Here is a 27,536-nt window from a genome sequence, read left to right on the forward strand (position 1 = left end):
TTTGACACCATATCTGTATATAAAAATATTTTCATACTGTATTACAAAATAAATTACTTACTTTGGATGACATTTTCCTTTGGTAATAAATAGCCTTTGCACTAGCCTGTCAGATGCATTTAATGATCTCCAACAGGTTTCTTAAGACTAGATGTTGTAATATTGCATCACTATGTGAACTCCCAAGGAGTTCTGTTGTGGTTCAAAAGACTGGACACTCTGGGGAAGAAAGATGAGATTGTCTGTTCTTTTAAAGATTCACAGTCGCAGAAGCTCAAAGGGGCAATTATACTGTCCTGTAGGGTCACTATGTGGAACTGTAGTGCATACTCAATACCTGTGATCTTCATCAGCAAGTGCTTCACGTCCTCGTCACTTTCAACCAGCAAGGTTGTGTCGTGTGCATTTTGAAGGTTGTTAATAAGCTTTCCTCCAATTCTGATGCCACAGACTTCCTAGTATAATACAGCTTCTCTGATTATTTGATCAGCATTTATATTTAATAAGTATGGTGAGAGGATTCAACCCTGATGCACACCTTTCCTGATTTTAAGCCATACAGTGTTCTGTTTGCACAACTGGCTCTTGATCCATGTACAGGTTCCCTGTGAGCACAAGTGTCCTGGAATTCCCATTTCTCTCAATGCTATCCACGGTTCGTTATGATACACACAGTCAAATACCTTTGTATAGTCAATAAAACACAAGTAAAGAGCATTCTTTTTTTTATTTTCATTTTTACTTTATTGCAATATGTCAAAATATATTTTAATTGTATCACTACTTCCAAATCACAGTAGACATTAGGCTTACTGCTAGACAGTGTTATTTAGTACATGAATGAATGCATACATCACAACTATTTTAAATATTCTGATAATTTTAATACAATGAATGAGCTTGATAATGCTACATGGTCTATGTATTTTAAAACACTATTTTTGGAAGGAGGTTGGCAAACCTCACCAAGTTGCCAAAGGGGTATGTGACACAATAAAGATATAGAACTCCTGAAAAAAAGAGATTCCCAAACTATTAAAATTTATATCAGGGGAAAAGGGATATATTTCTTAAGCATAAGAAATAAAGAGAAACAATTGTAATAAGGGAATAAGATCCCAGGAAAATAAAATGATTACAAACATATGTGCACCTACAACATCAAAAGATATAAACAAAAAATAGGTATACTATACATAAATTATTAGAAATTTATATACAAATTTCTCCCAGAATCTAATAGATTAGACACAATAAGAAGATACTTCTCTGAAGAATATTATTAAAAAGTTCCAATAAAGATCATTCTTGTATCCTATGATTTCAGCCTTTACATGTGACATCAGCAAAAATGTCTCTTGTTCCAAGTCGTCTTCTGAATCTGTCCTGAACCTCCAGCAGTTGCCCTGCTGAAACTGATGTAGCTCAATCTCCAATGTGGATTACAGCTCAATGCAAACAAGCCTGAATACTCACCACTGGACCGACGGGTAACATTTTGATAAACAGAGAAAATATTGAAGTTGCCAAGGCTTTCACCTTCCGTGTATTCACAATCAATGTCCATGGAAGCAGCAGTCAAAAGATTAACTGCTGCACAAGACCTCCTTACAGGTTAAAAGGCCAAAAAAAAGATCAAATTTAAAAAAAAAAGGTGTTTAAAGGCAAAGATATTACTTTGGTAATACAGGCTTACTGGCTTACCTGGCTTACTTTGAAGCCCAAGGTTCACCTGACCCAAACCTCAGATGCATGTGAAAGTTGGACATTGAATAAGGAAGACCAAAGAGGAATTGGTGCATTTGAATTACGGTGCTGGTGAAAAATACCGAAAGTGCCATCGACTGCCAAAACAACAAACAAGTCTGTTTTGGAAAAAGTACAGCCAGAGTGCTCCTGACAGGCAAGGATAGCAAGACTTCTTCTCACATCCTTCGAACATGTTGTCATGAGAGGTCAGTCCCTGGAGAAGGACATCATGCTTGGTTCCGCAGATACTATGATACTCGGAAGGGGGTTCTTTGAAGCACATCCCATCAGCTGAGGTGACAGCTTTTTAATACCACCAGAAGATCTTACAGGAAAGTGCAAAACAATATTATCTGCCCTTTTCTGGCACGTCTTGAGCTGAATAAAAGAGAAAGGAAATGGACCAGTCTTTTGCCACGAGCCATCTAAATGAGTTGGCTGATGAAAAATCTTTCTGTGTGAGTAACAGTTGCTAATTGTCCTCACAAGAAATTAGATAACAAGGTTGACTTTAATCTCTCCATAACCAAGTGAGGGATTAAAGAAAAAGCTCCAACTTTTGAAAGCAGATCGCTTACTGAGTTCCAAAAAATAGATGATTCAATAAGCTACCAGATGTTTAGTAAGCAAATATCTTCAATAGTTCGAAACTACGGGTATAACAACAACAACAACAAAGCAAATAAAATCCCTGCCTTCATGGAGTTTCCGAGAGAGACAATGGTCAATGGAAGCTGAACAATATTATTTTCAGAAAAGAAATTCCATGGGAGAAAAAAGAAGTGTTATGAGACAGTTTGATGGAACAGGGTGATGTGTTTAGGTAAGGTGCGCAGGAAGATCCTTCTGAGGAGGAAATAATTATGAATAAAATTCTTCACAAAGACACAAAAGACTTTGAAACTGATGGTGGTAGCCATTGTACAACACTGCTTGATGGCATTGAACTATGGAATGATATGATATCCGTACTGACTCTCAATAAAATGGTTTTGAAAAAAAATGCAAAGGACTTCTTATCCATCCCTCTGTCTTAGTACTTACTGCATTCCTTTTGTCACGACTCCGTATGCACCTGTCTGTCTCTTCTATATTGTGCCAAATATTAGGGAGCATTGACAGATGAGTCAGTCGTGGGGAGGCCGACCACAGCATCTATTTTGGAATTTCCGCAGCTCCAATCTACCCGCCCCTCCACTGGCCTTTCTTCCTCAAGGCATTGTGGGCTGAACAGTATCTTCTCCAAAAATATGTGGAAGCCCTGACCCTGGGTATCTGTGAATATGTCCTTATTTGGAAATAGGGGTTTTGCTGTGTTGCCAGTTAACACAGAGTAGGTTGTTTTTTGTTTGTTTGTTTTCATAATGAAAATTTTTTTTAGTTTATTTATTTATTTTTTAATAGTTTTATTAGGGGCTCAGACAACTCTTATCGCAACTCATACATACATCAATTTTGTAAAGCATATTTGTACATTCATTGCCCTCATCATTCTCAAAACATTTCCTCTCCACTTAAACCCCCGGCATCAAGTCCTCCATTTTTCCCCCTCTCCCTCCCCCCTCCCCCCTCCCTCATGAGCCCTTGATAATTTACAAATTATTATTTTGTCATATCTTGCCCTGTCTGACGTCTCCCTTCACCCACTTTTCTGATGTCTGTCCCCCAGGGAGGAGGTCACGTGTAGATCCTTGTAATCGGTTCCCCCTTTCCAACCCACTCTCCCTCTACACTCCCAGTATCTCCACTCACACCACTGGTCCTGAAGGGATCATCCGCCCTGGATTCCCTGTGTTTCCAGTTCCAATCTGTACCAGTGTACATCCTCTGGTCTAGCCAGACTTGCAAGGTCGAATTGGGATCATGATAGTGGGGGGGCGGAGGAAGCATTTAGGAACTAGAGGAAAGTTGTATGTTTCATCATTGCTACATCGCACCCTGACTGGCTCGTCTCCTCCCCGAGACCCCTCTGCAAGGGGATCTCCAGTGGCCTACAAATGGGCTTTGGGTCTTCACTCTGCACGACCCCCTCATTCGCTATAGTAAGATTTTTTGTTCTGATGATGCTTAATCCCTCCCAAGAACTGTCTTCTAGGAGCAGACAAGGAGTATCAGTCTGACAGAGGGGAAAGTGCCTTGTAAAGACAGGAGCGGGTTGGGCGACCGGAGGGGACTCGGTGCAATGAGGGAACTACACTTTGGTATGGCTGTCAGGGAGGGAAGGCACGTCTCAGTTTGCTTCAACTGTACATTCTATAGTGTGATCTCTTTCTGCAAGCTGAGTGTTAAGAATATTTAATTTGATCAATAATGGGTTTACATTAAATCTTCGCACGTCCCTCGTCAACACCCTTCCTTGGCTTTGTAGAACGACAATGCAAAGTCATCCTAATCGTCTCTGAGGCATACGGGAGTCATGTAGTTAGCTCTGCCTTGCCCATGGACTCCTCTCCCCGCTGCTCACTCAATTCCAGAGCCACAGGCCCCTTTCAGAGAGCCTTTGCACGTGCGCTTTCAACCCTCCATGAAATAGCACTCGTTCCTCCCTCGGAACCAGCACGCCTTAGCACACTGACACTTTGTAGGAGAAAGCACTAACAGTGAATGAAAAACGGCCCCATACACCATTCCCTACAGTAAAAACGCGGGATAGACAATAATGTCTCCACGATCCCTCTTCTTTCGCTTGATCTTTCTCAAACACTTCCTCAATGAAATCATTCCTGATCACCTTATTTAAATGTATTACCCAATTCTGGTTCCCTAACTCATTCCCTGCTTTTGTTTATCTATAACACTTGCCATAATCTAATAAGAATATATTTATGAAACTGCCTTCTTTGTTTTGAATCATCCCCTACTTCCAGAAAGCCAGGCTCTTGGTTGCCTCGTTCACTGCTGTAATTCTTAACACCTACAACAGGACCTGTCATATTCAATAACTCGTATGAGTATAAAACAACAAACAACTGATGGTCATCAGGTCAATGCTGACTCATAGTGACCCCACTATGCGTTCGTGAGACTGTAACTGTTTATGGAAGTGGGAAGCCCACTCTTTCTCCCTCAGAGCTTCTGGTGGTTTTGAAATGCCGAGCAAATAGATCTCAGTCCAATGCAGGACCACCACACTACCAGGGATCTGACAACCAGAATATATACATTTATATACCAATAAATGATGCCATTTACAGAGAGTCTGTTAAGCACCAGTGTGGCAAAGATTTTGCACATTACGGTTATGGTTAAATCAGCCCTAAAAGATGGATATAATTATACCCACTTAAAATAAACAAAGGAGCTCTGGTGGTGTAGTGGGCTATTAGTCTGCTAACCACAAGGTTGGCTGTTCAAACCCATCCATCCTTCTTCGGAGAAAAGTGAGGCTGCCTGCTCTCATAAAGATGTATGGTTGCTAAAATCCTAAGGAGATCTCTACCTTGTGCCAGGAATTGGCATTGACTCCGGGCAGTGGATTTGAGTTTTGATAACTCAGTTTTCCAATTACCTAACACCGTGGATGGAATGAAGAAAGATGTCTTAATTTGGCATACTGAGGATTTTAAATATGATTTTAAACACATCTCCAGCTTCCAAAGCAGACTATACTAACATTTATCAAGAGTTTTTAAGTGCAAATAATGGAGTCCAGTCTAGTAGATGAAGCAAAAAAGGTACTAAATACTTCACAGATGACCGAGAAGAGCAAGATAATCAAGTTTGGAAGCTACTCAGCCAGAAACACATTCTACTGACAAACTACTCCAGTGGAAGGCAGAACGCTTAGAGACCTTAACTGCTGCCACCATGGACAGCAGGCTACATCTCACAAGAAGGATGTCGCTTCTAACTCCCTGCTAACTGCTGCCTCTGGAGCTCAATTTCTCCATTCAACCCTGACACCCTCCTAGAAACCGCAGTCTGCCACTGCAGAGTGCTTGCTGCACAGTCAAATCGCCAGGTGTTTCCCTAAGCCCACGTCGCCCCCTAGTGGCACGAAAGTGTGGAAAACAAAATGTGAGCATTGAGATGGGATTCAATACAGAAACTGACCAAGATGCTAACCACTAACAGGCCAAATGCTCACACAGTTCACATGCATCACAGATGGACCTAGTTTTTCATTCGTAGATACGACCTAGATAAATGGGTATGACCTGGACACTGTAGTATTTTAATTTCTAATATTATCTAATGTTTCATATTCAAACCATAGCAAAATATCTGTGCCAGTAAACTATAAAATTCCTCCTCATTGCATGTAATAGCTTTCTGGTAATGGAGTGAGTGAGAAATAGATATCTTTGCTGCTATCAGAGAGAAAACCAGACAAATGCTTATCAAGAAGGAAGAACACAGAATTTGCTCTACCACACGTGGTTCCCTCAAATTGTGTTTTGATATCATCCACAGAAAGTCATATATTGAAAAATAGACTTACCAATTATTTTTATGTATTTAATATTTTGATTTTTGACTTTATAATTTTTCATATGAAGAGTTAGTTGAATGCCATGTTTTCAAGGATAATCATGCTTGAGAAATTAAATGTTTGAAATTATATTGCTAATATATCTCATGGTGCATATGACATTTCTGTATAAAGACTATACATTTAACTAAATGAATAAAAATGTTTTATTAAATATCTGCTCTTCCAAAATGGGAGCAATTAAGCAAATGTGGTGAAGAAAGCTGATGGTGCCTCGCTATCTAAAGATATGGCATCTGGGGTCTTAAAGGCTTCATAAAATCAGAAAAGGAATTCATTCCAGTTGTATTGCTTTCACTAGACACATTCAATCTGCACGCTGAGCAAATTGAAATACCTGAATAAAAGGACGTAAGATTAATAGACAATCTGAAAGTTGAGGATAGAACCTTGCTTTCTGAAGACCCTGTGAACAGTTACTTTTGATTAGACTAACCTGTTATATGTTATACCTGAACATAAAAACAAAGCAAAACTCCACAACTGGCCCAGTAAGCAACGTCACGGTAAACACAACTGGTTGAGGTTTTCGATGATTTTATTTTGATCCACAATCAATGCTCAGAGCAGCAGAAGTCAAGAAATTTATATATTGCATCAGGCAAATCTGATACAGAAGAGCTCCTCCTCTGTTAAAAAGATATCACTTTGAAAACTAATGTGAACTTGAGCCAATCCGTGGTCTTTTTAATTACCTCACAGGCATGTGAAGGCTGGACTGGAATAGGGAAAACTACAGAATGGATACATTGGAGGACATGTGGGGCTGGAGAAGAAGTCCAGCCAGAACGCTCCTAAGTGTTCGTCTCATGAACTCTGGACATGTAAACAATCTGATCAACTTAACCACCTCCACCTAACAATCTGATCATATTTCCACTAGTGAAAAAATGTTTACCATTTTTGTAAATTTAAATGTTAAGAGTCAACACTAGCTAATTGCCATTAAACTTTTTATCTAGCAATATCCAAGTTTGCCACTAATATAGATGTTAGTTGTTTTCCAATGCTCATCTTCATTGGCTATGAAGAGAATGCTTCTGTATGTTAAAAATCTTGTAGGAAAGACATACTTATACTTCAGGTATAATTTGTAATACTTTAAAGCTCTGATATTCTTCAGTCTACCAAAATAGCAATAACTTGTTCCAAAAGCCAACGCTTGAAGATAAAAACTGACAATGTAACCCAACTTCCTCTTAGAAAAATCTGCATCTTTAATTTTAAATATTTAGTGGGGAGGGAGGGGGAAAACTGAGGAGCTGATATTAAGGGCTCAAGTAGAAAGTAAATGCTTTGAGAATGATGATGGCAACAAATGTTACAAATGTGCTTGACACAATGGATATATGCATGGATTGTGATAAGAATTGTACGAGCACCCAATAAAATGATTAAAATAGATATATATATTTTAGTGTGTTCCTTTTTATATACAGTTGGCTAAAAGACATTGATGACACCAGTTAGCATTTTTATGCATATTTTTATTGAACAGGTTCAAAATGTGATTTAAAAAATGTAGCGGATGAGAGAGAACAGCAGTCACAATAGTCTTACGTTAACTGCTTTCACAGTAAGATATAAGGAATTTTTACACTTTAAATTCAAGTTAAAATAAGTTCTTATTCTAAACACAATTACTTTTGAAAATAAATAATAAATGATGCATAGATCTAAGAAAATATCTTAAAAAGTGAATGATTGCACAAGAAGCCAATGTGAGGAATTGTGAAAGTAATATAAAAATTCATTTAGATACATTGTCACACATGCTTCATGATTCATAAATACTTCATCTATTTAACAGTTATAATGATCTCTGGGATCAGAAATTGGCTAATTTCTTAACAATTCATTTTCAAAGGAATACCTTCAAACATTTGCTACTATAAAATTTATTGAGAACAATCTTGTGCCAGTTTAATTAATTTCAACTCATTTATCTACTCCTTCTTTCACAAAATCATGCAGCCTTAAAAATCATGTGGCCTGTAATAAAAGTGTTGAGTTCCAAAGTTTAATATTCTTCTCCGTGAGTTATAACAGGACAAAACTAGCAATTTTTAAAATGGCATTTTAGTATATACATTAGTCATTTGAATTTATTACAGCTTATTCTAGTTGTTGGAACAATTTGATTTGTTTATTTTCTTAACCCATATGATTGAGTAACAATGAGAAATAAATAAACAAAAACATTTAACAAAAAGTCAGAAGAGTAATAAGGTAGAGCAGAACCCCGGACCTTGACGCTAATCCATTCTAGGAGCATCGAGATGCGATGCAGTTGAGTTCCGAAGCAATTTTTCCATAAGCAATAACTGAAAACGGATTAATCCATTCTCAACCACCAACTTTTCCCCTAACCTTGCCTTTTTATACAAAACATTACACAGAAACTTCAAAGTAAATAAGTTCAGAGTTAAATAATATAATTTAAATAAGAAACACAACATTTAAAAAGTTTTTAACGATTACAGTGGGACCCATAGCACACTGATGGAGGAGGATCTAGATCTGTGGACACGGACGTGGAGAGGAGAGGTGGGGAGAGTCAGTGCTCGAAAAGGGAATCCCCTTTTCCCTAAAAATCACTGGCAGCAGCCCTTCCGCTACTTTGCCTTTTTCCACTAGGACCTGGTTGGCTCTCTCTAAAAAAAAAATCTGTCTAATGTGGTCTGCTGTTATATCCTTAACTGTTTTCTCAAAGGGTTGACTAAATTATTATCGACAATATCAATAACACGGCTAACCAGTTTCTTATCATGATGATTCTTTTCAAAAATCTTTCTTAGGAACAATGTTTTCTATGTAAAACCAGTACAAAATGCCACAAAAACTAAGAAAATTATAGCAAAACGCTTGGAACACAGCCGCAAAAGGTTTAAACAATGCATACTAACAACGCCAACTAACACCAAGTGACTGAAACACGAACTGCTTTTGTTTACAAAGCTCATGCATTGGGTCAGATTCTGATGTTTTGTTCGAATTCCACTGCAAAACTTTCTCGACATTTTGTGTCGAAATCCCATTGTGTTGAGTACTGATGCAGTCGCGTACCGGGGCTCCACTGTATAGTAGATAACAATTCCCACTACCACTACGTCTACACAACCTGCCCAAACTTTAAACCTAATCATTAATGCAATTATAAAATATATGCATAAATAAATGAGAACATTCTAAATCACAAATTTCTGTTGATCCTTACTGATTATAAACAGGAAGTTACCAATTGTCTAAAACATAAAGGAAGTTTGTTCTTTAAAAATAACATACACGCTCTTAGGTTTGACCAGAAACACTACAGAATCACTGAATGAGTACACACACAATCAAAAATATTATTACTAAGAAGTGCATTGCATTTTGAGTGACAATGACAGCTATATATAAACCATAGATGCATGAATGGATTTGGGGATTGCACTTAATTCTAGCCCCGATCTCAGAAGTTAGTTCTTATGACGTGGCCCTGCTTGCGGCTCACCCTCATGAAGAGACTACTCACGCTATGGATGTTAGAGCAAAGTGCAGTGAAGAAACTCGATGACACCTGGCTCTCAGGAGTGTCTGGGGTCTCAGATAGCTGCTTATCATGAAAGTGAGGTGTCAACCAAGTCCACACGGAAGAAGCACAGCAACCAGCATGATCCGAGGATTATAAATAATGTAATCCAAGTCTAAAAAACAGGAATGGTATCAGAGCTTAAACTGTGAACACCTGGTTTTCAGGTGGCTATGGAAGACAGTGGAAGCCCCAAATCCATTTGCAGGGTGCACACATGAATTAAGCCTCTGTTGAATCCCCTGATCATCACTGAGATATGTGAGTAACCGTTATCCAACAGAGAACATAGTAAGGTTGATTATGTCAGAAATAATACCGCTTGATCTCCCTTTAACTCACGTTAAAGCTGTTTCCATTTTTTTAAGTGACGGGAAATGCATGTGAACGAGGACGTGAATGACTTTGCTGGCATACGGAATGCACTAGGAAGTGGACTGCTGCAGACGCAGCTAGTTTAGAATTAGCACCCTATCTTTCGGTCTGTTAAAATTTTTAATATTTTCTGCTTTCTTTTCAATTGAGGTTTTTGTTTTACATTGTTATTGTTGTTAGTTTTTGAACCTACATTTTTCTGCGTATGAAATCCAGGATAGGTAAGCCTATCAGAGGAAGAAAAGTTTGGGGGAAACGAGGACCTAACAGCAAGAATGAAGAAAATGTTCTAAAACGGATTGTGGTGATTATTGTACAACTATTCTTGATGCGACTGAACTAATGAATTTTTAGGGTGAATTATATGCCAATAAAACTGTTGGGGGTGAAAGCTGGATTTTGGTCAAAGTTAAGGACAAACTATAGTGAAATGTTTGCATATATTAAATGGTATTATAAACCAACTACACATTATAACAATATATACTTCCATGACTTTTTATTGTGACATAAATGGTGTTTCAACATTAAACACTAGAGAAGAAAATATGGGGAGAGAAAATGAGATATTCTGTTAACTTTCCTATAGCCACTCTAACTATTCTTCAAGGGACTCAAATTAATATACTTTTTACCTGTGTACCCTGTACTAACAATTAATGACCATAATTATTATTTATCAACAGAGGTGGCTGTTAAAATAATTTCTTCTAAATTCAGCCCTATAGAAAGAAAACATATTTCAACATGTAAGAGTTCGAAAGAAATATGCAATGTACATTAAATTAACTTCAAATTTTGAAAAAAAAAAAAGTAGCTGTATATTATGACCATGACTCATACATAAGGTTATGGGGTAGCAGGACAAATATGAAATTTGGAGACACAATTGAAAGTAAAAAGCATTTATGTTTAACTCTTACAGATAATTGAAAGTCAATTCTACTTAGAATATGATACATTTGTATTTCCATTTATCTTAAAAAGAAAGCACATAATCATATCTTCAAAAAGATGTGTGAGAATATTTAAATAATGCACTAAGTAAATGATAGCGGACTTTTCTTTTTAAAGATTTATAAAATTAAGTGTTCAAACTCTCTGCAGGAAGGAAATCTCACATGACTAATTGTGACTAAACGTATTACCCTCAAGTACGAAATTCCTACTATAATACTATACAATGATAGGCACCAATTTGGAAAAAAAAAAGTTTATTGTGATTGTTTTGCTGCAGGTTAAATCCTCAGTATTAAAGTTTGCATTTGTGAAAGTGTACCTAATATGCTTTCATACCATTGCCAAGAAATCAGTATCTAAGTTAATGATTTCATGTGAAATTATTTTCTAACATGAATGTGAACTTATAATTGAAGGGCACAGAATGAAGTATCAGATATTTATTATATACAATATATATACAGTATACACATACACATGACATAGCCAAGGAATTATGCTCCAAAAATTACTGGGAAAGGTATTTTGAATATTTTAGCACAAAATCAACTACAGGAAGTGCTCTAGCATCCATGGAACTCTAGACATGTAACTCAGGACCTTGGGTCATGTTCACAGCACCATTCTTCGAATGCCACACTCACAGCAGAACTTTGCCCATTCTACAGGGTATTTGGTCCCACATTCGTGGCAGAATTTTGGTAAGTGTCCAGATGAAATTCCTTCACAGCTTCTAATGTTTCCACCATTCAGGGAAGACAGGTAGTCACCATCTGGCCTAAAGAAGTCCGGAAAGAAAGTGGAAAACAAAGCACACATGAGTTGTTTTCAAATCCTCAGTCTAGGGACCAGGAGATAATATTAAGTATAATCAAAGCTTATTTACACTCATGTTTAATATGCTTCTGGTTCAGATTGAAAAAGCAAACACCTATTCGTTAATACTGTTATTCTCAATATTTTCACTAGCCTTTTATTTGGCCCCATGAGGAGGAGTTTCATGACCCAGCGCAGCCACGCTTTCCATTTGCTCTATGCTGTAGCCCTTTACTAAAGAGCCTCCCTGATGAGAAGATTCAATAAATGTTACTCTTCTCTGAAATTACTGCCATCATATAAATATATTCACAACAAGACCTGTGGACACCCTGAAGCGTGAGTTGGTAAACAAAACCCCTCCATGCAGGTAAAACAGATTCCAGAAATATATATTTTAAGGTGGGTTTAGAGAAAGATGTTTGACAGTATTAGAGTCTTGTTACAATAGACAGGCCGGAGTAAACACAGATTCTACTGATGAAACATTTAAGTATTTGTATACAGAGAATACCAGAACGATATTAGATTGTGTTTTATTAAGTATGCCAAGGCATTTGACTACATGGACCACAATAAACTACGCATAACCTTCAGAAGAATGAGCATTCCACAGTACTTGATTGTGCTCATTTGGCATTTATACCCGGATCAAGAGGCAGGTATGGGAACAGAACAAAGGAATACCACATGGTTTAAAATCAGGAACAGTGTGTGCATGGGGGGTTGCTTCCCTCTCACCATAGTTATTCAAACTGTATGCTGAGCAAATCATCAGAGAAGCTGGCTTATATGAAGAATGTGGCAGCAGGATTGGCGGAAGGCTTATTGACAAGCTGCGATATGCAGGTGACCCACCTTGCTTGCTGAAAGGGAGAATAACTTGAGACACTTGCTGATGAAGATCAAGGATTGCAGCCTTCCGTGTGGATCATGACTCAATGCTAAGAAGACTAAAACCCTTATAATTGGACGGGTAGTTTACACCAGGATAAATGGAGAATAGCTTGAAGTTGTCAAGGATTTTGTCTGGATTGGATCCACAACAGTCAAGACATCAAGAGACACAGTGTCTGGGTTAATCTGCTACACAAGACCTCTTTAAAGTATTGGAAAGTAAGGTTACTTTGAGGACTAAGGTGCATCTGACCCAAGCCATAGGCATGTGAAAACTGGATACTGAATAAGGAAGACCTCAGAATAATCAAGGTCTTTGGTGCCCTAATCAAGGGTGCCAGTGAAGAATTTTAAATTACCAGAGAATGCCAAAAGAACAAACAAATCCATCTTGGAAGAAGTACAGGCGGATGCTCTTCAGAGGAAAGAAGAGTGGGATTTCTTCTAGTGTACTTTGGACATGCTGTCAAGAGAGACCAGGTGTCGTGCTTGGTGCCGCAGAGGGGCAGTGCTCACGGAGAGCTACAGTGGCTACAACAATGGGTTCAAACACAGTAGAAAAATTGTGATGATGGCACAGGACCAGTCACCTAACAACACATCCAGATAACTGGGACTTGTAGCATCTTTAAATTTCCTTCTCAGAAAGCAGTTATAAAGGGCACTTGGAGAATTCTTTCATGAAAGCAGCTTAGGGGTGCTTTTAAAATAAAAATGTCACTAGGCTTTCTTATAAGACTCCTGAGATGCAAATAAGATCAAGTGCTAGCATTTTCGGTGCTGTACTTTGTGTCCTCGCCTGTTAGCTCAACAGCAGAGTTGCGGAGTGGCTGGAACAAGCGGCATCTCTCTGGTGTGGATAACAAAATGATAGCTGTCAGCATAATTCCTTCGACCCGTAAAAAAGATAGTAATGAACTGGGAGACAACCACAATCAAGAAAGAATGCCAAAGGAAAGTAAACTAAGGTTGTTGTCTTACAAATACACAATTCCATTATTTCAGAATTCCTCTTTGGTTCTTTTAAAATTAGAGGACACAAAATACAAAACTCACTACCATCGAGTCAATTCCAACTTACAGCAACCCTATCTAGTTGCAGGGACTATACATTTTATACATTTTATGGGAAAAGACCGTCTCTTCTTTCGTCCATAGAATGGATAGGAAGCTTAAACTACTGATTTTGCAGCTGGCAGCCCAATGGCTTGTCACTATTAGTTATTTCAATTTACTCTCTTATAAACTATTTCAAACACACCTACTTTCTAGTTTGGTTTTGACTATTTTAATACCGTAAGTCATGAACATGCTATTCTTTTCTGCTAGCCCACGTTCACTATTGATGGCTTATTTATTTGTGTAGAATCTCCTTGTGTGCTCTGTAACCTGGAATTGGGAGCTCATGTTTCTTGGATGTATCTGTTGGAAAGCCTTAGTTGCGAGAATTTCACACCAAATAGGAGCAGCTTTTGTTTCTAAGAAGCTCCTAACCCAAGAACATTTTAATTGTCTTCCAATTAAGAACTGCACTTTTAATCCTTAAACTCATGTGATGGTGAACCTGCAATTAAGACCTATAGGGTGGGGGTGGGGGCGGAACGCTTACATTTCTCTGCGCCATGGCTGACGCAGACACGTTTCCTGTGCCTGCTTGGTGGATTTTCTTTCTCCTTCGCTATAACTTGGGCATTATTAGAAAACTGTGAATAAATCCTTTTCTCCTTTTCTCTGAAAATTAACTTCTTTTCTTTGTTTCAATAAATCTTAAAAGTGCAATGCCAGTTGTGTCTCCAGGCACGTAACAGGGGACTTTTAAAAGGTTGGTGGAAAAAGGAAATTATGAGTGAATGGAATTTTCCTATGGGTTTCTTGAAGGTCCCTTGCATATGCTTGATGTGACCTGGAAGCTATGGCTAGGAAACTGTGTGATAAGAGGTAATGACTTTATTTTTGTAAACAGATTTTCTAATTGACTCCACACCCACTTATAGGAACTTTCATACCTACATAGTCATTGGGAGAGCCAGAACAGCTTCCGGACTGCTATAAGGGCCTCACGAAAGAGAAATGCTTACTACTGCCCCTATTTCCTCTAACTCAGCGGTTCTCAACCTGTGGGTCACGACCCCTTTGGGGATTGAACGACCCTTTCACAGGGGTTGCCTGATTCATAACAGTAGCAAAATTACACTGATGAAGTAGCAACGAAAATCACTTTATGGTTGGGAGGGGTCACCACAACACGAGGAACTGTATGAAAGGGTCGCAGCATTAGGAAGTTTGAAAACCACTGCTCTGAATGATTATAAAGTCAAGTCTGATGTATTATAGTCACACAAATCTCTCTAAGTGAGCTTACGATGATTGCTCCTTGGTGAATGAAGAGTAAGAGGCATGGAGAGTGGAGGGATAGGGAAGCTGAGTTACTAATGCTCTAGTTCGTACAAGTCCAAGAACTCTGTCCTACAATGACCTTACCATACCAGCTTCTAACTATGACAGGCAACCAAAAGCCGAAAATACATCTGCAGCGTTAGTGTTACTTTACCAATCTCATTTCTTTAACGTCCTTTACATGTTTGTTCCCTGGCATTTTTAAGCGCTCAGCTATGCATTCAAGATGCAGGTTCTATTTACCCAACGTTTTCAGGCGTTCTGAGCGGAAGGGTCTTCCAAGATATGTCATCTCTCACACTACCACAACCTCAACCTCTGCAGTGTCGTAATCTGTGACAGTTATAATTATCTTCACCTGGGATCAGGGCTGGGATACTGAGAGGAGGTCACGTGAGCATGGGTCTGGGCTTTCTATCACATATAAACAATTTAAAAAGAAAGTGAATGAGAAGATTTCAACATCATTCAAAATTATTTTATAATGTACGATTTTTGCTCCTCGCTGTAGGCGCTTCATTTTCCTTACTCTGTGGAGAGAGAAAAGTGCCCTGGTAGTGTAGTGGGCTATATAGGGGTTTCCTAACTGCAAGGTCAGCCATTCAAAACCAGTTCCATTTTCCTAACATTTTACATTAGTTAAAGTCAACTCTGATTCACCTGACTCCACACAGACAAACAACACAGAAAGAATTATACTCTAGTACTATAAGAGGCTTATACTCAATTCTTTGATATTTAAAGTATACCATAACCTCAGCTGCATCAAACAGTATTTATTAGACAATTTGGCCAGAAAGGTAACCATTTGCTTATACCCTACTATGGTTCTCAACCCTTGTCAGGCATAATCTTTGTCCGTGAAGCTTTTAAAAGGACAGCTGCCCAGGCCCCACTCCTCCAGCCAACGCAATGGGGATCTCTGGGAGGAGCCGGGGCATGTTTGTGTTAAGTGACTGGGGTGAGCAGTCCGGGCCAGCATCCTACATTCCCAAGAACCCTATTAAATGCACTGCCAGATTATTGGCAAGAATGCTAACTAGCAAGTGGCCAATCACGTTATTCTCTTTAGAACTCATTGGACAGTGGTTTCAGTCCTTAGGATTGGTTGGGTTTCTCCACAGAAAGTGGCTTGATTTTTTTCCCCAGACATTATGAATCGTGGATGACTACGCTGCTAGGATGTTTATTTAACTTTTCTTCCCTACTCTTCTTCCACTTTTAAACTATCGTATCCTACTGTCTCTTAAACATTTCTGGATGTTACCTTAACATTTTCTGGAATAAGTTTGGGTGTATATAAGAAATATCACTAACTAGGACTAAAAGCCAAAGTCGACACCCACTGCCAGTGAATTAAATCTGCCGCATAGCCAATCTACAGGTCAGAGTAGGACTGCCTCTTTGGGTTTCTGAGGCTGTAAATCTTTACTTTCCCTTGGGTTCTCATAGAGGGGCTAATTTAATTGGTAACTTGCTAGTTAACATTGCTACTGTCAACATGGAGCAGAAAGTCTTAGCTTTCTCTAGAGTTAGCAGCTAGTGGGACTGAACTACTGACCTTGCAGTTAGCAAGCTCGAGGCATTACCCAATACTCCAAAGGATTCCCTAGTACCTAAGGCAATTTTCTTACATGCTAAAAAAAAAACAAAAAAACCCAGTTTTTTTTCATGCTCAATGATAAAGTTGAACAAATATCAAGTCATATTTGAAGGGAAAGTAAGACGTATATATGTAATCACAACTTCAGAGGTCAGTTTAAATGTTTTAAAATTACAACACAGTCGTAGTGGCTTAAAGGATCGATTTGCATAGGTAAAAGCAAAGATACTACAATAATAGGGAAAAAAGCAACAATAAGGCCAGGGGAATGAAAGGAATTGTCTTTGAGCATTAGCTATAAAAAGCATAACTACAAGATATGGGAGAAATATTACTTATGAACAACTAATTCCTCAGCATCACATGAGATGGACAGAAAGCTTGAAGATCACGCTCTGACTGCAGTTGATGACAGCGGCCCAGAACCCACCTGCTCCCGTGGCCCTCGGTGTGCGTTCTCCTTTTACTTGCTGGCACTCCAGAGGCAGGGTTTTTTGCCAAACTAGGTGGTGTGGAATTTCGAGATTTGATGTTACTTCTAGAACAGAGAAAGAGTAAACATGAAAACTTTTATGTCTCTACTTGCTTTCTTATATAACTAGAAAAAAAATCATATGTTAAAAGTTCAATCGAAGACTAATATTTATTTTAAGTTTGAAAACATGTAGTTAATACCAAAAATAAACCAAGGCATTTTGCACAAATTGACATTATGCTGAAGGCACAGAAAAACTAAAATATGTAAACATTCAATGTTTAAGTTACTAATACTAAAAGGTCTCAAATTTAAAAATAAGGAAATCTTTTAATTCCCTCCAAATAAATGTTTAATAGTTGTCTATATATAATTGCTAAATCATATAGGAAATAGGTTTTGCTGTTATTCAATCTTATATAATATGGCTAAAAAAACATTTTAACCAAATATTTAAATGTTAAAAAAATATATAATACATGCCAAATAAACATATTTCATTTATTCATAAACCACAGTAATCAGGTTAATGCAGTTTTATTCTTTAAAGATTTCTTTTCACCAACATAACCTAGACCATGTGATATCAGTAGAGGAAACATTTGGATTGGATTACTGTTCAACTCCTTGAGAATATTCAGGAATCAAAAAAAGTTAAGACAAACATGAAAGATTTCAAAAAGTTTGTGGGAAAATTCTACTTACTTTTACTTCAATTTTTCCACGAACACATTCTGAAGGTCCCTCACATATGGATCAGTGGGATTCAAATGGATCTGGTTTCAAATCCCAACAGCCACAGACCACTGTGATAGTGGTCAACCTTTATGAAACCAACTTATTTTATAGGATGTAAAGCTATAAAAAGTATAATTTATGTAAAACATTTGGTTAATTGCTGAGGATCCTATTATTGTTGCCACTGCTGTTATCACAAGTGGGAATTTCTACAATAGGCCTATGATTTGCTGTAGCTACTTTGCCCTTTAGACACTGACTTATTTAAAACTTGAAATAATTTGGCACATATGAGGCAAAGAATGCTTAGGTAACTTAACAACGATGAAACAGCTAGTATATTCCAGGGTTCAAATGGCGAATAAAGCATAGCTCCCTTACATCAGTCAAATCTTCACTTCATAGCTAAGCAATATTATGTTAGCTTAAATAGACAAAATACTTTTAAACAATTACGGCACTTTAGATTAGAAGTTCTTCAATTGTGGCTGAAATACTACCTCTTCAATTTATTTAGCAAAGTTGTAGAGAGTGTAGTAATTTTTTAAACATCTACTTACAGAGTCACGAGCTTTGGTAGCACTGTCAAGTAAGCGGTGAGCTACTAACCAGCCAAAGCTGGCAGTTCAAATCCACCAGCCACTCCTTGGGAGAAAGATGAGGCTGTGCTTTCCCACAGAGATTTACAAAACCTCAGAAACTCTATATAAATATATAAAAGCTGCCATTCAAAGACATGCTTTTTTGAGTAGTTTAGCCTTTAAATGGTCATTTCTAAATGTGAAAAGCAAAAATCTTTTCATGTGGCCTTCATATAGTCAGTGGCAAATCTGCTACAGTGTCTCGGGAACTCACTATTCACTGCTCAAGGATGGGAAATCCCCAGTGAGAGCGTCAAAGCGGAAGAGAAAGTACATTTTTGGCTCTGGAATTAAGCATTTTAGAAATACTATCATCTTCATATAAGATTCAAATGAGCTATAAACACACACACACACACACAAAACTTTACTGTACCAGAAACTATCAATTAATTTGGACAAAATGTTGGGATTTGGAGAATATGATTAGCAATATAAAAAGCTGCGATTAGTAAGTTTTTATCATTTATTTTCCACATATCTTTTAATAATTTCTAAAGAACTGCTATTAAATCTGAATGACAAGGACAATTCTTGAGAATTTGAGGATCCGTCTATCTTATAAGTACTTAAAAGCATGCTGCCAGAATCTTCTGAAGTCAACACACTTTTATTCCTGGCCAGAGTCTGAAAATTGCTGCCCAATTCTATAACTAGAATCTGCTTCTTATAGCCAATAAAGGTTTGATTTTAGAACTACATGTAATTTGACTTACTGCTATTAAGTAGTAAATACTATTAAGTAAACACTATTAAGTGTTTCTTTGAGATCAGCTTCAGAGGGCACAGGTAGTAGAAGGGCTAAGAAAAAGGTTCATGGATCAAAGCATTCCTTCTAGAATTTGTCACTAGTTAAAACTAACACATGGATTTTGGTAAGATCTCTGAGATTTTCCCAACCCTTGCATTTATCAGTTTTTATACACAGTAAGCAGAATGCTATAGGAGACCTGGGTTAAAAAGTTTTTAGACATTTACTTTTCAACTTTAATTTTTCAGTTTTGATTTCATCATTTTAAAAAGAGAAGGCTACACCCAGTATTGGAGCTCAAATCAGCAAAGCCTTGGAGCCTCGTTTTACAAAGCTCAGAAATGACCGCCACGACACACTTGCCTGATTATGTGCCAGCTATAATAAATAGAGACAGATGCACAGGCAGTGTTACATCCTTTCCTTTTTATACAGAAAACCTGACAATAGCTCTATGTAGCTAAAGCCTGATGTTCCCTAGAATGAATGTCTTATAATATTTTTCTGGTTTAAAAAAAATGTGCCACTTGCTTAGCTAAAAAAAAAACATTGTTACATAATATATACGACCTAATATTCCCCTACTCTCCTTTAAAAAAAATTCTCCAAAAAAAATTTTAATGGAATGTGTCTAAAATAGCTATATTTATAGCAGTAAAAGGAAAAAGTTTTAAGGCCTAAAAAAATTTTTAGAACTTTTTGAACTAAAAATAATTAAATTAAATATAGGAATGATTAAGTTATGGTATCCCAGTATAGAAAATTTTTAAGGAAATATCTGAAAAAGATTAACCAAGCTGAATTGCAAGTACTTACTTGTAAATGGGTAATAACTCATGTCTTTTGACGGCACTGCCTGATTTTCTATCACCGTCATACAACCTGTGCACAGCTCTTCCAGTTCGAAGTGGAGGGCCTAACTTGTCCATCTTACTATTAAAATATATAAAAGTGGACCCATAAGGAGTTTGCTACTTTATACAGTTAGAAAAAGTAGAGGGGAAAAATACTAGGTATTATTCTGACCCATCAGAAATCTATCCCCACCCTTTAATTAAAAGCCCTTATTTCATCACCTGGCTGCCAACATAAGAATTAATTTCAAAAGAGAATCTTCAGGGTTCACAGAGTGTCCTAATTAGACAATAAATTCTAATTCTACATACCCAGGCTATCTTGCTAGTTTTGATGTGCACATAAATTCATAGTATTCAGCAGGGTACTGGGATCATAAAGACTTTTAGGAAGAAAAGGAAGTATTTCAAAGTAAATTAGTAAAACTGAGTGGAAAATGAGATTGATGAACAATTTAACTTCTCCCCTTTCCTGAATTCATGGACTCTTTCCTCTTGCTTAGTTTTGTCTTACAACTTCCTCTGCATTTTAAAATTCTGAGTGTAAAATATAGAATCAAATAAATATTGTGCTTACATTTCTACCTCACCTGACAAGGCTTATGTCTGAAATCTACCCAAAGAAGGAGTGAAGTGTATGTCCCGTGTCAAACAGTGGAAAGGCATGGATGGTGAGCCTGAAAATCCTCTTGTGAAAATATTACATGACTGTGCCATTCTTTACCAACATTATACAGGAGCTCCATCTAGAGGTTATTAAGAAAAACTGCAGGTTTAACATTTCAATCTTCTATCAACCCACACTGCGTCATATATATTCTTACCAAGCAAATGTACATTCCCACCAACCAAAATCCATGCATATGAAGTAAAAAGGAAGAGCAAATAAAAAATCAGGAGGTTTTGAAACGACTACTGCTAGCACACGGGGCTCTGGTGGCGCGCTGGTCACAAGACGGCTGCAATCCACAAGGTCACAGTTTGAACTCCGCTGCACGTCTGCTGGAGAAAGAGCCCACTTCCTTTTTTTTTTTTCTTTTTCCTTTAAAAATCATTTTATTGGGGGCTCATAAAACTTTTATCACAATCCATCCATCCACTGTGTCAAGCACATTTGTATATGTTGCCCTCATCATTCTAAAAACATTTGCTTTCTACTTGAGCCCTTGGTATCAACTCATTTTTTTAAAATTACTTTATTGGGGGCTCGTACAATTCTCATCACAATCCATACATACATCCAGTGTGTCAAGCACATATGCACATTCGCTGCCCTCATTCTCAAAACATTTGCCCTCCACCTCAGCCCTTAATATCAGTTGCTCATTTTCCCCCTCCCTCCCCACCCCCCCCCCCCCACAAACCCTTCATAATTCACAACTTATTATAGTTTTGTCATAAGTCACTGTCCGATGTCTCACCCCCCTCCTCTGCTGTCCCTCCCCCAGGGAGGAGGCAATACCTAGATTCTTGTAATCAGTTCCCCCTTTCCACCCCACATTCCCTTCACCCTCCAGGCCTCGCCCCTCTCACCACTGGTCCTGAAGGAGTCATCTGTCCTGGATTCCCTGTGTTTCCAGTTGCTATCTGTACCAATGTACATCCTCTGGTCTAGCCAGATTTGTAAGGTAGAATTGGGATCATGATAATAGTGGGAGGGAGGAAGCATTTAAGAACTAGAGGAAAGTTACATGTTTCATCGTTGCTACCCTGCACCCTGATTGGCTCGTCTCCTCCCCTCAACCCTTCAGCAAGGGGGTGTTCAGTTGCCTACCGATAGGCTTTGAGTCTCCATTCTGCACTCACCCACCTCTACAATGATATTTTTTGTTCTTTGATGCTTGATACCTGATCCCTTCGACAACTCGTGGTCACGCATGCTGTTGTGCTTCTGCCATGTGGGCTTTGTTGCTTCTGATCTAGTTGGTCGCTTGTTTATCTTCAAGCCTTTAAGACCCCAGACGCTATATCTTTTGATAGCCTGGCACCATCAGCTTTCTTCACCACCTTTGCTTATGCACACGTTTGTCTTCAGTGATCGTATCAGGAAGGTGGGCACCCACTAATCTGATTTTTAGTTCTTTGATGTCTGCACCTTGTGGTCAGACAGGCTGGTGTGCTTCTTCCATGTGGGCTTTGATGCTTCTCAGCTGGATGGCCGCTTGTTTATCTTCAAGCCTTTAAGACCCCAGACGCTATGTCTGTGTCAGTCTCAGAAACTCAAAAGGGCAGTATGACTCTCTCCTATGGGCTTACTGAGTTGGCTTTGACATGATCACTGCTTTTTAACTTTACTAACATGGTTCTTTTAAGGGATAATTTTTTTCCATGCATTTTTCTACCTACACATTTCCTCTAAAAGCCTTGGTGGCGTAGTGTGTTACGCAGTGGGCTGCTTTGAAAACACTAGCTGCTTCATGTAGAAAGATGAGGCTTTCTACTCCCATGAAGAGTTTACAATATCTCAAAGGCCTAAATGTAAAACCCCAGAGCTATAGAGATAACTGATGAGAAAAGAGAGACAAACTGAAGAACCCTATTGCACGGTACAGACAAACTATCGATTTAAAGAAGTACACACATCAGATGACAAACTAGATGACTGGGACCTACTGAAAATAAGACACGTACATCAAACGAACAAAGGGAGAACAGATGGACTGGGAAAAATCTTTAACAACAGACACGAGACACAAGGGACTTGATCTCTTAAAATCTACAAAATATTGCAGGACTGCATAATAACAAAATAAATAATCTGAAAAAAAGCCGTAAATAACACCAATAGACAATTCACAAAAAATTGCATTGAAACATTTTTTCACACGTGAAAAAATTCTCATGATTACCAGCCATCTGGAAGACTGCAAATCAAAACAAAGAGATATCTCACACTGACAATGACCGCCAAATTTAAAAATAAGACAACCACAAATACTGGACCGAGTGAGAGACTGCAACTCTCCTATGCTGCATGCTGATGGGTCTGTACATATGTACAACATCTGTGGAAATTGCTAAGATGCTAACTGAGACAACTTGGAATAGTAATTACACATGACCCAACAATACCTCTGCTGGATATGCATCCTAAAGAAATAAGAGATATAACACAAACAGACATATGCTCTCCCATGTTCATCGCAGCACTGTTCAGAATAGCAGGAGGTTGGAAACAGGTCAAGAACTAATCGTTAGAAGAAGAGATAAATAAACTTTGGTACATATATACAATGGAATACTATGCACTGCTTTAAAAAAAAGATGAACTAACAAAGCACTTCATAACAAAGATGGCCCTGGAGAACATTGTGCTGAGAGAGGTCAGGCAATCATAAAAGGGCAGATAGGATATGAGACCATCACTGGAAAGATAAACAGCAAGACAAAGACTAGTGCAGCAAAGGGGCAAGACTGACAGTCCCCAAGGAACAAGAGCGCACGTGTGGGAAGATGAACTAACGCTGGTTGACAGGTGTAAACTTGGGAGTAAAGGAGGATGGAAGTATCTAAGAGGGAAAAGTAATCTCACAGGGGCGGGGGAGGGGGTGGGACAGAATACAAGGGTGGGGAATTGATGTGTACTTCAACCTGTTTAACAGAATTTATAGTATGAAATTAAAATTCCCCAATTAAAAATAAATAAATACAAAGATTTAGTCTCGGGAAACCCTCTGTCCTCCAGGGTTGCTAGGAGTGAGAACTGACGCGGACAGTCATTCTGGTCTTTTTGGATGGGCCCTGAGCACCCGCGTGTCAGGTCCTGTTCTACATTCTGGGGTACCATGATAAATAAGATATACCTCATACTTGTGGTTTGGGAGTTTGGTATCTAAGATGTGCTCACCTCTAGATTACAAGGACACCTATCTTCACTTTTAGGACCTTTTAGGACCCTATGAATTAATCATGGATAACAGTAGATACTCAATGAAGGTATGTGAAATTAAAATAACCCTTTTACATGCTGTTGTAAAAGCTGATATTAATACTTTGGTAGTGTTTACACAATGATATAAATTTTTTATGTTCCTTCGTTTTACACACACACACACACACACACACACACACATATATCACAAGGTCTAAAATGTGACATTAATTTTTTAATAGCAAAAGAGTATGGGAAAATTAATATATTTAGAATTTTAGTTAACCAGATTTTTCTTTGATTTGCTTATATTAATTAATATAGGATTAGTGGTCAAAATAATGGCTAGCTTACAAAAGACATAGGTGAATACGGGAGTATGGAATAAACACTATTAGAAAAAAGTTACCAAATTAAAATGACACATTTTTAGCCTCAAATTGATGTGTACAGGGGGCTGGTGGGGGAGCGCTTTCAAAGTGGCCTGTGATGGTGGCTCAGCCCTCACTGGGCTCACTGAATCACATGACATGTGAACTGCAACCGCAAACTTTAAAACAAAGAATCTTAAAGCATATATGTTAAAAAGAGATCCCTCTAGGTGTGATAAAGAAGTATTCGACTTTTACATGAGATATAGCAAGAAGCTCTATTTGAGGAAGATGTGTAATATTTAATAAATAGTTAGATAATATATCTAATAGGAAAACTAAATATATTCCACATGTAGAAAACACCAAAATTACAAGTTTTGAAAACTGCATTAGAAGGTAGATTTCAAAGATGAATAGTTTTTATTTCATAGCAAGTGAAGAATTTATAATAAATATCACTGTTCTCTTATTCTCCAATAAAATATATATTAATTCTTCCCAAGATAATACATTTCTACAGATAAACAATTTTACTTTGACCAAGACTTTTTAGTTTAAAATGACTATATGCGGTTGCATATAACTGCTGCAACGTGAACAGCATATGAAGAAATATTACTGTACATGGCAAAGATAGACCAATCTATGTCTGACTTCCGGAGAAAGACTAGGCTTTCTACTCCCATAAATCGTTAGTCTTAGACACTAACCAGGGCAGTTCTACCCCTCCTATAGGCTCTCTGTGAGTCAGAATCAACTCAATGGAAGCGAGTTTGGTTTGGTTTACGCCTCACTTGAAATTAACTTAGAAAAGGTCTCTATTTCACGGTTGATACTCTGAGATGTAATTCACATAGAAAATAAGTCACTCACAGTCTGGCTTCCTAAGTATCTTGCAAGGTTGTGACAATCACAGTTGGTTAAGATACAATAAGGTGGTTTATGAAATCACATGAAGAAATTTTTTCCAAGTGACATTTTCCATCTGTGGAATTTGCACCTGGGTGGTGCAAATCATACTTATGATTGGCTACTAGGAAAGACCACAGAGTTCTGATTCACCCACATGCAACTTGAAAGAAGGGCCTGGTAATTTGCTTGTGGCAAAAAAAAAAAAAGCCACTGAAAATCCAATGCAGTTTAGTTCCAACTCTGGCATCCACGTCTTACGTAAATTACCTTTGTATTTGTTTTTCTTTGCAGTTTATTCAATAGCTATGGTACTATTCAAAGTTTGAACTCTGCCATTCTTTTTCCTCGAAGTTTAAAAATCAAATGCAGACTAATTTGATATCGAAAGTACACACAGTGATCGATCCCCTCATCCTCTATTATTACCCACACAGGACGTCAAGCTCTGCCGTTCTGGGTTGTTGTGGGTCTGTCTCCATGTGTACCAAAGCCAAAACCAAACCCACTGCCACAGAGCAGCTTCCAACTCCAAGAGACCTTACAGGACAGGGTCGAACTGCCCCTGTGGGTTCCCAACCTGACAGAAACAAATGTGGTTTGGGGTTTTTCATATCATAGATGTATGAGAAATGAAATTCAATTAATAAAACACTCCTTAAATGCATCCTGTTGCTGTAGTTTTATCACCTCTCCTACAACATACTTCCAATGTAAACTTCTGCTTTTCAACATATCTGAACAGCAACAAATCTTGTCAATTTTACATTGTAGCAACTGAAAAATTCAGCTGAAATAGCCACTTAAACTGGCAATTAACCTTTACAAAAACACAATTCTTAATGGCATATGACTGCAAAAAGACTGTGACACAATTTAAATGTGGCAACATTTATTTTAAAAAACTGTATTTCATCACAGGCTTAAAATCCCCTAAGATGAATAAAAATATTCATATTTTAATTTATAGAATAAAAAGGGAACTGTTTCCACGGCATTAAAACAATTTTTTCATTGTAAATTAGATGAATGTTTACAGAACAGACCAGCTTTCCATGAACAAATTCGCATATTTTGTTTCAGGTCATCGACTGCCATCTCCATAATGTAACATCACATATCTCACTTCCTCCCTGTGTTTCCTATGTCCATTCTTTGTGCCCACCCTAATCCTTCTGAATGGTGTCCTGGATCGCAATGTCTGATTACTCTAAACTTTGGGTACCTCCCTACTATTATTTTCCCCTTATAGAATTATTGGTTGGCTAAAAATTCAGATGCATGGGCTGTCTTAAAATGAATTACAAATGTGAGACTTTTTACAAGTGCAAAGATCGTTCTGAGGTATAGTTTCAATATAGGCTAAATATTATACATCATTAGTATACATGATTAAATCAATCAGAAAAAAAATTCATACATTGAAGTTTACCATATATACTTGAGTATAAGCCGCTCCGAATATCAGCCGAGGCACCTAATTTTACCACAAAAACTGCATTAAAAATGTGCTGAAAAAAACAGCTTATAAACAAGTATATTTGGTAATGGTTCCATGCAAGTAAAATGACTTCCTTTGATTAATTTTAAGAGGTCCTCAATCTCTTTAAGGTTAGTTAACCACATGTTTAATTCCACCATCATCCAATCCTCAATCAACTGTCAATGTGCCAGCAGTACGCTAGATCTTGCAGTTACATCTGTAAACAAGGTAGATGTAACCTCTGTATTGTGGAGCTTACAATCTAGCAAGGGAAACAGACATTAAGCAAATCATTACATTTATAATTCTAGAAAAGCAGTAAATAATGACACTAAAAGTAATGTTCCAGTTTAGTACAGTGTTATATTGGCCTGAAGTAAACACCACTACTCTGATCAATGGAAACATTCCCTTCAGACAAAAGGATCAAACATAAAGTGGACAAATAGAGTTTTAATAGATACACTTGAAACTTTTCAATTTGCTATGGAATAACTGAGGAATTTAAATCTTCGTGGCATCAGGAGAACAAAACATACAAAAATGTTTGCTTGTGAGTAGAACATACTGTCCCTTA

The 27,536-nt window shown here is 37.8% G+C and overlaps 1 protein-coding gene across 1 annotated transcript in view; it reads right to left on the bottom strand.

The window, feature by feature from the left end:
* Positions 1–10,672: 10,672 nt before the first annotated feature.
* The window catches only part of ZC2HC1A (zinc finger C2HC-type containing 1A), a 66,732-nt gene continuing 49,868 nt past the window's right edge, over positions 10,673–27,536 (bottom strand). The window contains exons 8-9 of the mRNA XM_045289672.1: positions 17,294–17,401; positions 10,673–11,928 (exon numbers count right to left, since the gene is read on the bottom strand). Coding sequence (XP_045145607.1) covers positions 11,763–11,928; positions 17,294–17,401 — 274 coding nt within the window. The 3' untranslated portion in view covers positions 10,673–11,762. The remainder of the gene's footprint in view (positions 11,929–17,293; positions 17,402–27,536) is intronic.

Source organism: Echinops telfairi, unplaced genomic scaffold, assembly GCF_000313985.2.
Source record: "Echinops telfairi isolate 266 unplaced genomic scaffold, ASM31398v2 ScPeMD7_1;HRSCAF=3_0, whole genome shotgun sequence".
Taxonomy (NCBI): Eukaryota; Metazoa; Chordata; class Mammalia; order Afrosoricida; family Tenrecidae; genus Echinops; species Echinops telfairi.